Source organism: Mustela nigripes, chromosome 14 (genome assembly GCF_022355385.1).
Source record: "Mustela nigripes isolate SB6536 chromosome 14, MUSNIG.SB6536, whole genome shotgun sequence".
Classification (NCBI taxonomy): Eukaryota; Metazoa; Chordata; class Mammalia; order Carnivora; family Mustelidae; genus Mustela; species Mustela nigripes.
In genome coordinates, this window is record NC_081570.1 from 36,987,454 (window position 1) to 37,001,920 (window position 14,467).

General features: G+C 41.3%; 1 protein-coding gene across 1 annotated transcript in view; it reads left to right on the forward strand.

Moving 5' to 3' along the window:
* Positions 1 to 3,134, forward strand: part of CMPK1 (cytidine/uridine monophosphate kinase 1) — a 35,553-nt gene extending 32,419 nt beyond the window's left edge. The window contains exons 4-6 of the mRNA XM_059374658.1: positions 716 to 792; positions 1,028 to 1,124; positions 2,056 to 3,134. Coding sequence (XP_059230641.1) covers positions 716 to 792; positions 1,028 to 1,124; positions 2,056 to 2,097 — 216 coding nt within the window. The 3' untranslated portion in view covers positions 2,098 to 3,134. The remainder of the gene's footprint in view (positions 1 to 715; positions 793 to 1,027; positions 1,125 to 2,055) is intronic.
* Positions 3,135 to 14,467: the final 11,333 nt, after the last annotated feature.

The window sequence follows — 14,467 nt, forward strand, 5'->3', positions numbered from 1 at the left end:
ACAGCTGTAATATAACTTCATTAAGTTAATGCCAACAGCCTGAAAGAATACGAACCTAAATTACTGCCTTGAAGGAAGTTGGCTATTCTTGGGCTGAATTGCAAATGTGCCTCTGGTGGAGAGACTTGCTGCAGCCTTTGAGTTGTTTTAAAAATCTAAGTCTCTTTTTCCAACCCCCAAAAATATGTTTTCACTTATTCTTCAAAGTTAACTTTAGAATGTTCACCACAGCTTTATAACTAAGGAATGTTTATTCACGATTAACAAGGGATACTTTATTCAAATGCAAATTTGTTGATTCTTAAATATTTGGATATTTATGGAATTATCAAAAAGTAAGCAAAATGGAACAAAGTTTGAGGCATGTAATTCATACCTAATAAGTTAATAATATATCCTCGATGGAAGCACACACATACAGATCTTCTTTTTATTGCGGTTTAAAAAAAAGTGCACGGGAAAAACTGAGTCATGAATGAATTCTTATTATGCTCTGTACTTATTTAACCTAGTTTATATAAATTGAACCACATGTTTAAATTTAAAAGGACTTTGCCTGTTGATTAATGAATTAGACAAATTAGTTTTAATGTAGGGTTTTTTTTTGTAATCTCTTCAAACTTTGTTCTCTTTTCAGGTTAAAAGAATGGCAAATGTGAAAGGCAAATTTGGATTTTTTTTTTTTGTAATGACTTTTTATTATTTTTCTTTTTAGATCTGTATTGAACGATGCCTTGAGAGGGGAAAGAGTAGTGGTAGAAGTGATGACAACAGAGAGAGCTTGGAGAAGAGGTACTTTGCAGATTTTATACATCTCCACCTTAGGCTAAGTTTGGAACTTGAGGCACAGATTAAATACCTACCTCAGTTTGCCCAGGGAAAGAAAATGCCATGCTTAAATATGTAAAATGTCTGGTATAAAAAGAGAGTTGGTTGGGTCAGATCTGGGTTGTGCTCTGAGCAATCCTATCACATGGGGAAGAATGGGAGGATATGTAGAACCTTGTATTATTTGCTGCTTTTGCAGAATTCAGACCTATCTTCAGTCAACAAAGCCAATTATTGACTTATACGAAGAAATGGGGAAAGTCAAGAAGATAGATGCCTCTAAGTCTGTTGATGAAGTGAGTATCCCTAGCTTGCCTTAAAAGAAAAATGTGTAAAAATGAGTAAAAATGTGATTTAGCAGGCAAAGGGGTATGTAGGCAGGAGAAAAAGAGATATGACAGATTAGTTTGCTTTTCAAGACCCTGGAGACTAAATGAAAAATGAGATTTTTTTTTCCCCTCCTTTTTGAATAGCATCTAAAATAGATTTTACAACTGTAGACTTGTTCTTCACAAGAAGTGGATAGTTTATTAATTCCAAACCTCTTTTCTCAAGCACTGGAAAATTGGCATTTTGAGAACTGTGATTTGGACCACGTTCATTTTTTAAAATCTCTAATGTGAATAGCGAGTCCTCTTAGTTCAAGGGCCCCAGGCTGCTTCCATCTCTTCATCACAGAGCACAGAGCTCCAGGGGCACAGGGCTTCCAGACCCAGCCCTTCTCTCCTCTAAAAATCCGTGATCTCTCAGTGCCCAGCAGCTCTTTTTAGTGTCTTAATCTAGCTCCTCTTGCCCTGATTCCCACCCGGAGTCTTCCTTTCTGGACTTTCCTTGTTTATCACATGGTTCTGTTTTTTTTTTTTTTTTTTTTTATCCATTACTCCTTCCCAAGAGGTGAGTTGATACATCAGGGAACTTAGTGCTTTAGAACCAGAACTAGAAAAATAAGCCACAGCAGTTTACATTTTATCAAATAATTGCTATTGATCAAGAAATTTGTCCTGAAAATACTAATAAAATTGAATGCACTTTTTCACAATTTTGTACATATTTATGATATTACTTACTACTGTCTAAAGTAAAATAGATGAAACCAAGGAATTACAATATTTTTTAAATGATACATCTTGAAAATTAATAAAAAATTGACTTTTTAATAGGAACTTAGCCATATAGTGTTTTAATAATACCTTCTTTTAAAATTACTATTATTTTTGTCCTTTGCAGGTTTTTGATGAAGTTGTGAAGATTTTTGACAAAGAAGGCTAACTCTAAACCTGAAGGCATCCTTGAAATCATGCTTGAATATTGCTTTGATAGCTGCTATTACAACCCCTTTTTAAGGCAATTTTAATCTTTCATAATTACATCTCAATTAATGGCTGGAAAGTATAGAGTAAGACAAATTAAATTTTTTATCTTAGATTTTTTTGGTTATAGGAGTAGACAGTGAATTCGGGTCTAACTTCATCTTAGCTATGGTGCTCACAAAACAAAGAAGGATATCAGCTTAGTTCTTTGTTTTTACTCAGAAAGCATATCCCTTTTATAGTTTGTGCCTTCTGTGAGCAAAACTTTTTAGTATGTCTGTATATCCCTTTAATAATTACAACATGTTAGGATTAGGGATTCCCCATTTCCTTGTTTTCTTGCAAGTTTTAAATTTCCAACCTGTTAAAGTGAATTTGTGGACCAAATTCCAGAGGAACTTCTTGTATAGTCAGTTCTTGCAAAATGTGTTTGGTAAATTCATGAAATGAATTCCTGGAAGTGTTTTAGTATATAACAAATAACTGACCATTTCCTATAGAAAGGTAAGAAAATAGGCTTTGTTTTATTACAACTTATACAAAGTTGTGTGACAGGGCATCTTCTTTGCTTCCAGGGATTGGGATGGGGTCACTGGGGGTTCAGAGCCTGGCAGATTTGTCAGCTTTATTCTGACATAAATCTGAGGGTAGGGGGCAAGGATCACATCTAATGACCTGTGTTCCTGTGCTCTATTATAGAGTGTTATTAATGATTTAAATTGATCTTAACAAAATTCCTAGCAGTGGAACCTTGAAATGCATGTACGGGGTTTATGGTAAATGATTTGGTTAGCGTTTTGGTAACACTTCATTCAAAGTGTTTTTGTTTGATTTTTAGACTAAATGTAGGGTTGGTATGTAGTAAAAACATCTAATGGTTAATTTCCCATTTGTGTTTTATTTTCTTGAATACTTTTTTTTTTAGTTATTTGTTTAAGGAGATTAAAAATCATTGCACTTTGGTCAGAAAAATAATAAATATATCTTATAAATGTTTGATTTCTTTCCTGGCTACTTTTATTTAGTATATTGTTTGTTGGCATCATGTTGAAGCATTGAAAGGTACAAAATTTAAAAAAAAAAAAAAAGGCTATAGAGTCTAAAGGAATTTTCCCTTAAATCCATTCTTCCTTTAAAAAAAAATCTCTGAGAAATTTGTTTTCTCCTTATCTTTTTCTGCCATTACTAATGCAGAGTAAATTCCGAGGTTCTTAATGTGAGATTTATTAAAATGTTTCTTACTTTTAGCATTTATGCTATTTGGTGTACAGGGTTAAATCAGGTAGGGAATTTTGTCTTTGTGTAATTGGGTTTTACGTTTAAAGTCATTAGGAATAGGAGCACCTGGCTGGCTAAGTGGTACAGCATGTAGTTCTTGACTTCATGGTTGTGAATTTAAGCCACACATTGAACTGGAGTTTACTTAAAAAAAGAAGAAGAAGAAGTATAAAGTCATCAGGAATAGTGAGTGCAATTTATGGATGTTCTTACATTATAATAGGTTCATTTATTTCTGTGTGTTTTATGAGACTCACTTATTAATGATACATTTTTCAACAGACTTAACCATTAAGAAACAAAGTATCTGTAAGTACTGTAACATATTAGCCATGAAAATTTGTATTGAGATTATCTTGGTTTCTTAGAAGATATTGTAATGAATTCTTATCTAGTGATTTAGTCCAGCCAGTACAGAGGAACGTCACTGGTGGTTTAATCAAACAACTGCAATATGAAGCAAGAGTAAAGACTAAGGTTTTTAATTCCTACTCAAATAAGTGAAAAAAATCATCCGATGGGGAAATCTAAATATTTATATCGATACTGGGAAAGCAAATTCAAGGTTTTTAAGAAGACTGCTGAGACTAGGTGCTTTGCTTCCTTTTATCAAACATCCTTCTGTGGCATTTGAGAACAGAAACCAAGAAACAATAGTTACAAAGTTATGAACCTTTGCTTATTGTTTGCTTTTGAGTAGAAAAACATGTTGGCAATGTTGAGTTTAGGATTTGACTGTGATACATCTGACTTCATTAGTTTGGTCATTCTGTTTGTTAAAGATACAGTAACCAAGAAGTTTTTGACTTCCTTGAAGGACCCCAGTGGAAGCCTTGCTTTTTTTTTTTTTTTTTAAATTAATTAGTCTTATTTCCATTCATTGATGTTGGATGTGTGTATGACTTAATTGGTAAATAATCCCAATAAATTTTGTGCTATGGCCTTTGCTGTTTCAGATTTCTCTTCTCTCAAGCATATTGAAAGACCGAGAAGTATCATATATTTAACATGTGGGTTTAAGGCAAAAGCAGGGTTCAGGATCCAGGAGAATTTTCTGCACTGTGTATTGTGTTTGAACATCTTGAATTAAGTAGAAAGCATGACTTTATCCCATTCCTTTAAGAAGTAATTTGGATTGAGGCACAAGTATGGCGTATTTTATTACCTACCTACAGCATCGAGAGAGGGAGAATGGCAGCTAGCAATATCTCAGGATGCAGGGTTTTGGGGCTTGTGGCTTTGTCATGTAATTTGAGTGATTGCCTGACACTCCAGTGGTCTCTGGAGATAATAGTGGCTGAAGGTATTGGCCAGAGCAGGTCAGCATTTTTGCCCTAGAGGTTTTGTCCTTCATCTTCAAACACATACTAATTGTACTAGCCATGGTGCTGCAAATATATTCTGTGCCTTCCAAGAGTTTTCCACCTAAAACTAACATCCTGATATGGGCATACCTTCAGATGTCTTCTGTTGGCTAAAAATCACTATTATATAGCTTATTTCCCTTCTCCCAAGCCTACCTGCATGTTTCAGCTAAATTAAGTGCGCCTTAATTCTAAGGATTTTTTTTTCTAATGAAAGCAAGGAAGCTCATTTATTGTGTACCAAGGAAAAAAGGTAAAAATGGTCCTAATCACCTATCCCTTTATTTCCTCACCCCTGACTCCCGTATTCTTGGATCCAGGTATGCTTTCCTTTGAATGGGTGGGATTATTGTGACTGTGGTATGTGTGTTCGGTCTCAGTTACATTTTGCAGGTCACCAACTTTCCTGTCTTGGGGAGGGCTAAGGACGAAGTTGAATTTCTGGCTATCACCCTTTACCTTTGGTCAGCTATGCCAGCTACACCAGGGCTTGGATTTGTATGGGGCCCCTGCTGTCCCTGCTTATGAGAGCAGAACCTGTTTTTCTTGAGTCCCTCTTTTTTAAAGAGGCTTTTCTTTCATGATTTTGTCCTCCTAAGACTGTGGCATAAGAGAAGAGGGTTTAATTATTTTCTCCTATTTAGGGGGAGACAAGGGTCATAAATCAACATTTCTCTAAGGGAGGTTCTTTCAGCCACAGGAAATTGTTTTTTATTTACGATACATTTTGAAGTAACTTCATGCAGCTTCCTAACATTGGCCTTTGATGCCCTAACCGACCAGAGGGAAAGCACCTGCACATCTGCAGAGGCAGGTTACCACATCTCAACCCTAACGGTAGATAATCCAAACCTTTAAAAAGTGTCTTCCACACGGTGGAATCGAGCAGTTAAGCAGCATTCTGCATAGTTAGCAGATGCGTTCTCTTGGGTTGAATAACGACATTTTAAAAAAGAAAGTAAAATTCAAAAAACATGTCTGTGAGCTTTGGGAACATTCAAATCCTACCCTTCAGGAGGCTTCCTGGAAGAAATATATTCTCAGTAGCTGCTTCTATGAAATTCAAGGGGGGGAAATTGATAACAGTGGACTCAAGATGGCCTTCAAGAAAACCCCTGAATTGGCTGAGATTCCTTGCCAGTTTGCAAATGCTTGCAACCATCTGAGGACTCTAGGTGGAGCTGGCCATCTCACAACCGCCTGGCTCCCAAGGGCTTCCAGAACCAGAGGGAAAAGACCCCGAATTAGTTCAGCAGTTAGTATTTAAAAGCACAAAGCTGTTGTGCATGGCTCACTATAGGTTGTTCATTAGTTTTATAGGGAAGGTTTTTCACGAGTGGCTCCAAAGCAGCTGCCAGAATCTGGCCAGAGTATCTGTGATTGAGACAAGACTGCATCAAACGGACCCTGAGATCATGACATGAGCCGAAGGCAGTGGCTTAACCCACTGAGCCACCCAGGCGCCTCAGGATTTTTTTTTTTTTTTTTTTTTTTAAAGAGAGGAAGAGTGGGGCTGAGGGGCAGAGAGAGAGAATCTTAAGCAGAGTCATGGAACCTGATGTGGGGCTCAATCTCACAGCCCTGGGACCCTGACCTAAGCCAAAATGAAGAGTCAGAGGCTTAACCAGTTGAGCCACCCAGGTGCGCTTCCTTAGGATTCCATTTTCATTCCTCCAGGGGACCAGATGCTGAGAATCATAAAGCATTGGGAATGGGAGAGGAAATGAATCTTTCACTTCATAGCCTCCCTCTACTTGTAGCACACAACTATGAGAAGACTTAAAGTGTAACTGACTGTCTTGGAAGGAAAACCAGGAGAGAGAGACTGGGATCAGAAAACAATGTATTGGTGAAAATCTCACCACCCATGCATAGTTCAGTCTAGTTGATTGATTTTTGACTTATTGTACTGTATTGTATTGTATTACTGTTCCTCTGCTATGACTTAAAAATTTTTTTGCTTTATGAAGAAGACTTTTTTTTTAAGATTTTATGTATTTATTTGACAGAGTGAGACATAACAAGTAGGCAGAGAGGCAGCGAAAGAGGGGGAAGCAGGCTCCCTGCTGAGCAGAGAGCCCAACATGGGGCTCGATCCCAGGACCCTGAGACCATGACCTGAATCAAAGGCAGAGGCTAAACCCACTGAGCCACCCAGGTGCCCCTGAAGAAGACTTTTGACAGTTTCTGGTTCATGTTCCAGATCTGAAACTGCTCAGTAGAAATTTCTACTTGAAGCCTTGGTAAGACTATGGTGTATCCTCAGCACTTTGACTGTGTTTACTGGACTGGAAAAGAGAGAAGTGAGAGGCTTTCTGCCTAATTTCTCCTACGTGGGTGTGCATTGTAGTTCTTGACGCGTGGAGTCTTTGGGAAAGAAATTTGAGAGATCTTAGTTCTATCTCTGTATTTTCTTACTGACCTGGCACAGAACAGATTCTTAGTACGTTTTATTCTTAATACATTCTCTTGAATATTGAAGGACATGTCTTCCTCGAAGCTCTCCAGGTACTAGAGGAATTAGGCCTAGAACCCAGCTTTCCTTTCTTCTAGCCCACATTTCTTAATTAACACCCAACATGCTTTTATCCACTGTCTTTCCTAACAAAAACTTGGAAAGGGGAAAGGCAAGGTCATAGCTAGTGATGCTCCAGAGTCACTCATTTAATAGGATTTCATTCGATGTGGAGAACAGTTGTTGAATGTCCTTTAAACCATTTCTTTTTTAAACCAGTGCCTCAGGCATCACTCCCAGAAATTCTAATTTCATTTTATTTTTTTATTTTTTTTTTTTATATATTTTTTTAAAGACTTTATTTATTTGACAGAGAGAGATCACAAGTAGGCAGAGAGGCAGGCAGAGAGAGAGAGAGGAGGAAGCAGGCTCCCTGCTGAGCAGAGAGCCCGATGCGGGACTCGATCCCAGGACCCTGAGATCATGACCTGAGCCGAAGGCAGCGGTTTAACCCACTGAGCCACCCAGGCGCCCTCTAATTTCATTTTAAAGGCTCCCCAGGTGAATCTAAATCAGTGGTTCTCAAACTTTCACATGCATCAGAATCATTTGGAGGGCTTGTTCAACTCAGTTTGCGGGGCCCACCCCAGAGCTTCTGGTTCTGTAGATCTGGGTATGGTCCAAGAATTTGTGTTTCTTGTCAAGTTCCAGGTGATACCAATACTTTGAGAACCACCGTACTAAATAGCGACAGGAGCCAATATTGGAAACTCCGGGTCTTGCATCTTTGTGGGCAAGGGACCAAGCAAGTCTTCTTGGTCTTTATATCCACAGTGCCTAACACAGAGTAGGTACTTAGTGCTGGATAAATGACAAATTGCTAACAACCCTAATGAGAGCTCACAAGTCAAAGAGTTGCCTAGTCTGCCATCCCTGAAGCTCCTGGGTTGGTGGGGGGTGGGAGGGGAAGGAGAAGGACTAGGAGAAGATCACAAGTGTTCTCCCTCTAAAGAAGTCGCCAGGTGGGTACTAACTTGACAGTGTAGCATGGCTCAGCTCACCAGATGCCACTGTCTTAAAAGGTGAGGATCGTCCTGGGGGCTGCTCTCACTGTCTAGACTTCTGAAGGGAGATGTAGATGTGTTCATTGTGGGCTTGAGGGCACAGCTAAGCCCCTGGAAGCAGCTCAAGAAGTCCTTTAATTTTTTTTTTAAAAAGATTTTATTTATGTATTTTACGGAGAGAGATCACAAGTAGAGAGGCAGGCAGAGAGAGAGAGGGAAGCAGGCTCCCTGCCAAGCAGAGAGCCCGATGCGGGACTCAGTCTCAGGACCCTGAGATCACCACCTGAGCCGAAGGCATTGGCTTAACCCACTGAGCCACCCAGGCACCCTCAAAAGGTCCTTTTAAAGTTAGAGCTGCCCAGGGGTACCTGGGTGGCTTAGTCGGTTAAGTGTCTTCCTTCGGCTCAGGCCATGATACCAGAGTCCTGGGACTCGAGCCCCATATCGGGTTCTCTGCTCAGTGGGGAGCGCTTCTCCTCTCCCTCTGCCTGCTGCTCCCCCTACTTGTGCTCTCTTTCTCTGCCAAATAAATAAAATCTTAAAACCCACAACAACAAATACAACAACAACAACAAATCTGCCCAGCAGTGAATTGGAATAACTGAGGATGTGAGTTCTCCATCACTGGAGTTGTGCAAGCAGCCTGGATGCCTACTCAGCAAGATATTTTAGAATCTTCCAGCCCTAGATAGGTAGGTTCTGTTGCCTAGGGACCATCCTATTCAAGCTGTAGCTATTGAAGTCTAAACTCCACCTGGAACCCCAGCCACATTCTCTGGCCCTCTTGAAACCCAGGCTGCAAAATAGCTCCCTGTCCATAGAACCAGGGAGGCAAGCCTGAGAAACATCATGGGAGCCTGCGCCTTCTCATAGGAACCCAAATACTGAGAAGTTTCCTTAAGCTTCTCTTTCTGCCTCCTGGGTCCCTTCCCCAGTGTCTGGAATAGGTACTCCAGAGAGTTCTTTGGTGGTAATGCTGCTGGCAATGAGGAGGTCCCTGCTTTGCCTCAGAAGAAAGGAACAGCACTAGCAAAAGCATGACAGGATGAGGGAGGGGTGGGGGGAATGCACCCAGCTGAACAGGGTGGGGTTGTGTGTACCAAACAATGGGAAACAGGAACATGCAGAGACAAGGTGGGGAAATGTAATGGACAAACCATAAAGGGGGCGCCTGGGTGGCTCAGTGGATTAAGCCTCTGCCTTCGGCTCAGGTCATGATCTCAGGGTCTTGGGATCGAGGCCCGCATCAGGCTCTCTGCTCAGCGGGGAGCCTGCTTCCATCTCTCTGCCTACTTGTGACCTCTCTCTCTCTCTCTCTCAAATAAATAAATAAAATATTTAAAACAAAACAAAACAAAACCATAAAGGCAGGTAGAAGAATGTGGACTCCTCCTATGTCGGTTTAGTCAAGTCCAGACTTGAATGCTGGGGAGCTACTAGGCTGGATAAGGCAGTTTGATAAAGGCTTCTCCGATTTTGGAAGCTGCTCTCCTCTTCACCCCCCTCCTCTTTTTCCTCCTTGCTGTAAGCTGTCCCTTGAGTTCTATTCTGAACCCTTAATGGTTTTTCCATCTCACTAGGGACAGTTTGCAAACCCTCCCTGGCTTGGCCTGGGTTAGGGCTGGGCCCGGGGCCGGCTTGCCTGAGCCGGGGAGAAGAGGCGCCTCCTAGCAATAAGCAACCCACAGAATTGTGTCTGTTATTTAAGAAAAGTTTCTGGGTTTTCGGCTAATTGCAAAAATACATAATGGATGCTTTTCGCATCTGCTAGTTATTCTGAAACAGGCCTGCATCCAAGAGCAAACTTTAAACAAACAATAAGATTATGGAGCTTAACTATTTCAATGTGTAACAGAAAAGAAAGCCAAGGCCCCAAAAGTTATATTAACACACTCGCAGACACTAGCAGCCGTACCAACAGATACACATACAAACATACAGATGCACCTTCCGGTTCCAGTGCTCACGATGCCTGCACATAACCTGCTCATGTGCCCAGTCCCCAGCACCAGTATACACACTCTCTGACACATACACAAATACACATGCCTAAGCTCATAGGCATGTACACCCACCCAACTGGGCAACACAAGCACACAGACATACAACCCCAGACACAGCTGCATTCCACAAAGCATTTTCACTGCAACAAGTCGTCCTCTTGTGTGGACAAGAGGGCCCTTCTGGTCCTGAAGTAAGTGAAACAATCAGCTGGGTGCTGGCTGTGTCTGGTTGGTATCAGGTGTAGTTACTCAGTGTGGCCACCAAGGGGCGCCCGTCATCCGTCCTACATCCACCTTCCGCAGGTTCTGCCAGCCCGTCAATTGTTTCTGTGCCCACAAGCCTGCACCTTCCTGTTCCGGCTCCCTGCACAGAGCTGGGAGGCATCTTACTTCCAGCCCCAACCTTCTAGGATCCACTGTACTCGCTGACACTTCTTCCCTCTCCCAAACCACCGAAACAGCCACAACTCCTCCTCCCTCCTAGTCGAACAAACATACTTCAGAGCCCCCTGCTCAGTCCTGAGACTTCTTGAGAACTTGATCTGTCAGGTCTTAATCATAATGTGACTTCTACCAAAAGCTTCTTCCCCAGGAGCAGCTGTTAAAATTTCATTTCTCTTTCAGAGCCTGAGATAGCATCTCCCACAGCAGGATCGTCAAAGTTAACAGTGCATGTTAAAATAATTGAATAAGTTAATGCCCAACTCAACAACTTCCCTACCAGCCCTAGCTGAAGAGATCTTCCACCCCCAGCACCTGCCTCCCGGCCTTTTTTTCCAAACCCTGTCGGACTATGAAACAAATTCTGGCTTCAAAACATAAGCAAGGGTAGAAAGACCTAGTGTATCATGAAGTCAGTCTTTTTCAGCATCCCTGACAGGTAGCTACCCTAGGAACAGATTGCTCACTCCTCCCTAAGCAGTTGTCCTCATTGGGTGGCTCAGACTTCTGGGAAGTTTCTCTATGTTCTCCAGAAACATTCCCAGAGCTGCTTCTTCATGACAGGGGCTGTGGCAGGCCTGGATTTCTGCCCTTCCCCGAGCTGATAGTCTGGAGAGGGTATTTAACTAGCACAGCCTGAGACCTGCCTTCATGCAGCAAGTACAAAGTACAGGGGAGGGTGTGGTGAACTTTGCAGAGGAGAGAGCCAGGGAGTCACAGGGAGTGAGGGCTGAACAGAGAAAGAATAAAACAATGTTACAATTTTGTTTATTGAACGCTTACTATGTTTAGTGACTGCTAATCCTCATAGAGGAACAATTCTAATCCAGGTCAGCCTGCCCGCCATCTGACAGTTTAACCACTAGGCCAGAACATCTCCTATCACAAATAAAATAGGAGTTTGGGGACAGACATGTCAGGTGTATTAGTTTTCTATTTCTGTGTAACGAATAATCAAACTTGGTAACTTTAAACAACACCCACGTGTTACCTCACAGTTGTACAGAAGTCTGGGTTCTGTGCTCACCATATACAAAGCTGAAATCAAGAAACCAGCTGGGCCGGGCTCTCATCTGGAGGCTCTGGAGAGAGTCTATGTCCAAGCTTATCCACAATGTTGGCGGAATCCAATTCCTTGCGGTTGTAAGAATGAGGGGGCTGTTTCCCTGCTAACTGTTGGTCACAAGGCACTCTTGGCACTAGGGGCTGGGCTCAGGTCCCTTCCACTTGGCCCTTCCAAGATAGAATGCATATAGATGCATCCAAAAATTCAGAAACTAAGAAAATTTTTGTGTCATTGTGTTAGTATCATTCACTGCAGAGCTGGTGGTTACTAGATGGCATTTATTTATTTATTTAAAAGATTTTATTTATTTATAGATGGCATTTATTTTTAAGATTTATTTATTAGAGACAGCAGGAGCAGGGGGAGAAGGAAGGGCAGACGGAGAGGGAGAAGCAGACTCCTCGCCGATGTGGAGCTCAATCCCAGGCTCCTTGGGACCATGATCCAAGCCAAAGGCAGATACTCAACTGACTAAGCCCCCCAGGGACCCCAGATGGCATTTTATTTCTTATACTAGTTTTTCCTTTCCTCTTTCCTTACTGCCTTTATGTCTCCCTCATGTTTATCCAGTCTCTCATTCAGCCTTCCTCTGTTCCCAGAGACCTCCTTTCAAGGGTGCCTTCTCTCCCACTCCAGTTTCTCTGCAAGTGTCTTCACCTGCTGGACACCTGTTAGCCTGACTTCCTCTTACAACTTCTGCACAAGGCGGGGGAAGGGGGGGCGCTAGTCTTTGGTAACTTAAGTCCTTTTTCTTCAATGGCTTATTTCCATGTTTGTCTGGAGAAAACCCTCCAAGTAATCATATAAGGAAAGGTGCATAGGACATGAATATTTTGACTTCTGATAAGGCTCCGTATATCTTTACTCTAGCCCAGTAATTGAAGCTCAGTCTTTATAGAGCTCTAGATCAGACACTCTGCTCTGCCAGCATTTGGAAGCATTTCTCAGCATTTCTGCTGAGAATTCTGAAGGCAGTCTCATTCTCATTCCTTTGTGACCTTTTTTCTTTTCACTTTTCTTCCCTCTGAAAGCTTTTAGATCTTCTCTTTAAATCCCTGTATTAAAAAATGTCAGGATATTGTTCCTGAGTGTGGGTCACTTTGTCATTCATTTTGGGGACACGTAGTGAAGTCTTTTAATATGGATACTTTTTGAACTTTGTTTAAGGGAAATTTTCTTATGACATTTTTAAATAATTCCTCTTCTCCATTGCTATCTGTGCTAGTATTCCCATTTGTTGGATTTTTAACGTCTTGGATCGATCCTTTATGTTGCTTATTATTTTCTTTTTCTATTTTTAAAAAATTTATTTTTCTTAGTAATCTCTACACCTAGTGTGGTGCTCAAACTCGCAATGCTGAGATCAAGAGTCCATACTCTTCAGACTGAGCCAGCCAGGATCCCCATTCTCTCATATTTTCTTTTCTTTTTTTTTTTAAAGATTTTATTCATTTGACAGACAGAGATCACAAGTAGGCAGAGAGGCAGGCAGGGGGGGGAGGGGAAGCAGGCTCCCTGCTGAGCAGAGCACTCGATGTGGGGCTCAATCGCAGGACCCTGGGATCACGACCTGAGCGGAAGGCAGAGGCTTTAGCCCACTGAACCACCCAGGCACCCCTCTCATATTTTCTACCTCCTCTTTTTATTCCGTTCTCCGAAAAATTTCCTTAGCTTGAAAACATTCTAGTCCTATTATATATATTTATATTATGTATGTTATACACAGCTTATTTACATAATATTATATAAATTATATAATAAATTACATATAAAATATTTATATAACTAATATATACACATAATATAAATATATGTATTTTTCCAATACATATATTTCCAATGGTTCTTTTTTCTTTATACCATCCAGTTTTTATTTTAGGGACACAATACCTCCTCAAATCTCTGTGAGGGTATTAATAGAGTGTAGACCTTTTTTAAGTTCTTCTCTGTTCCTTGCATCATTTCCATTTCCTCCGAGGTCATTTTATTTGTTTGTCTTACATTCAGTTTGGAGGCTTTCCCAAATGTGTGCTAATCGTTAGCTGTCCTTTCATATTTAGGAATGAAGAACAGCTTGCTGCCCAGCTGGTATGCCTTATTTGATGAGGCAGGCAGTCAGCCACCACAGCAGAGGACTTGGATCGATCGATCTGGGATCCTCCTTCTGGGGACATTAGATTTCTCCAGAAACTGGCTGCTGTAGACTTTGACCTCTTGGTGCTCAGTGCCCAGGTGTGGAGTCACACTGTCCTTTATCTAGATTTTCACTGAATCTGCTGATTTGAGCTCTGCATCTTACTGGTTCTGCTGAGAACGACTGTCTCTTGCCTTGACTGTGTCTTCTCTGCATGCTCCGTGCCAAAGCTTTCCCTGCCTTGCTGCATCAGTTACCGCCTTTCCACCTGCTTTCTGTTGTCCTGAAATGTGTTGTAGCATCTCCCCTGCTGATTGTACCTCACCCATTAGTTTTATTATTGCGGGTTTACATCCTCTTTCTTTCTTTCTTTTTTTTAAGATTTCATTTATTTACTTGACAGAGAGAGAGATCACAAGAAAGCAGAGAGGCAGGCAGAGAGAAAGGAAGCAGGCTCCCCACTGAGCAGAGAGCCTGATGCCGGGCTCGATCCCAGGACCTTGAGATCATGACCTGAGCTGAAG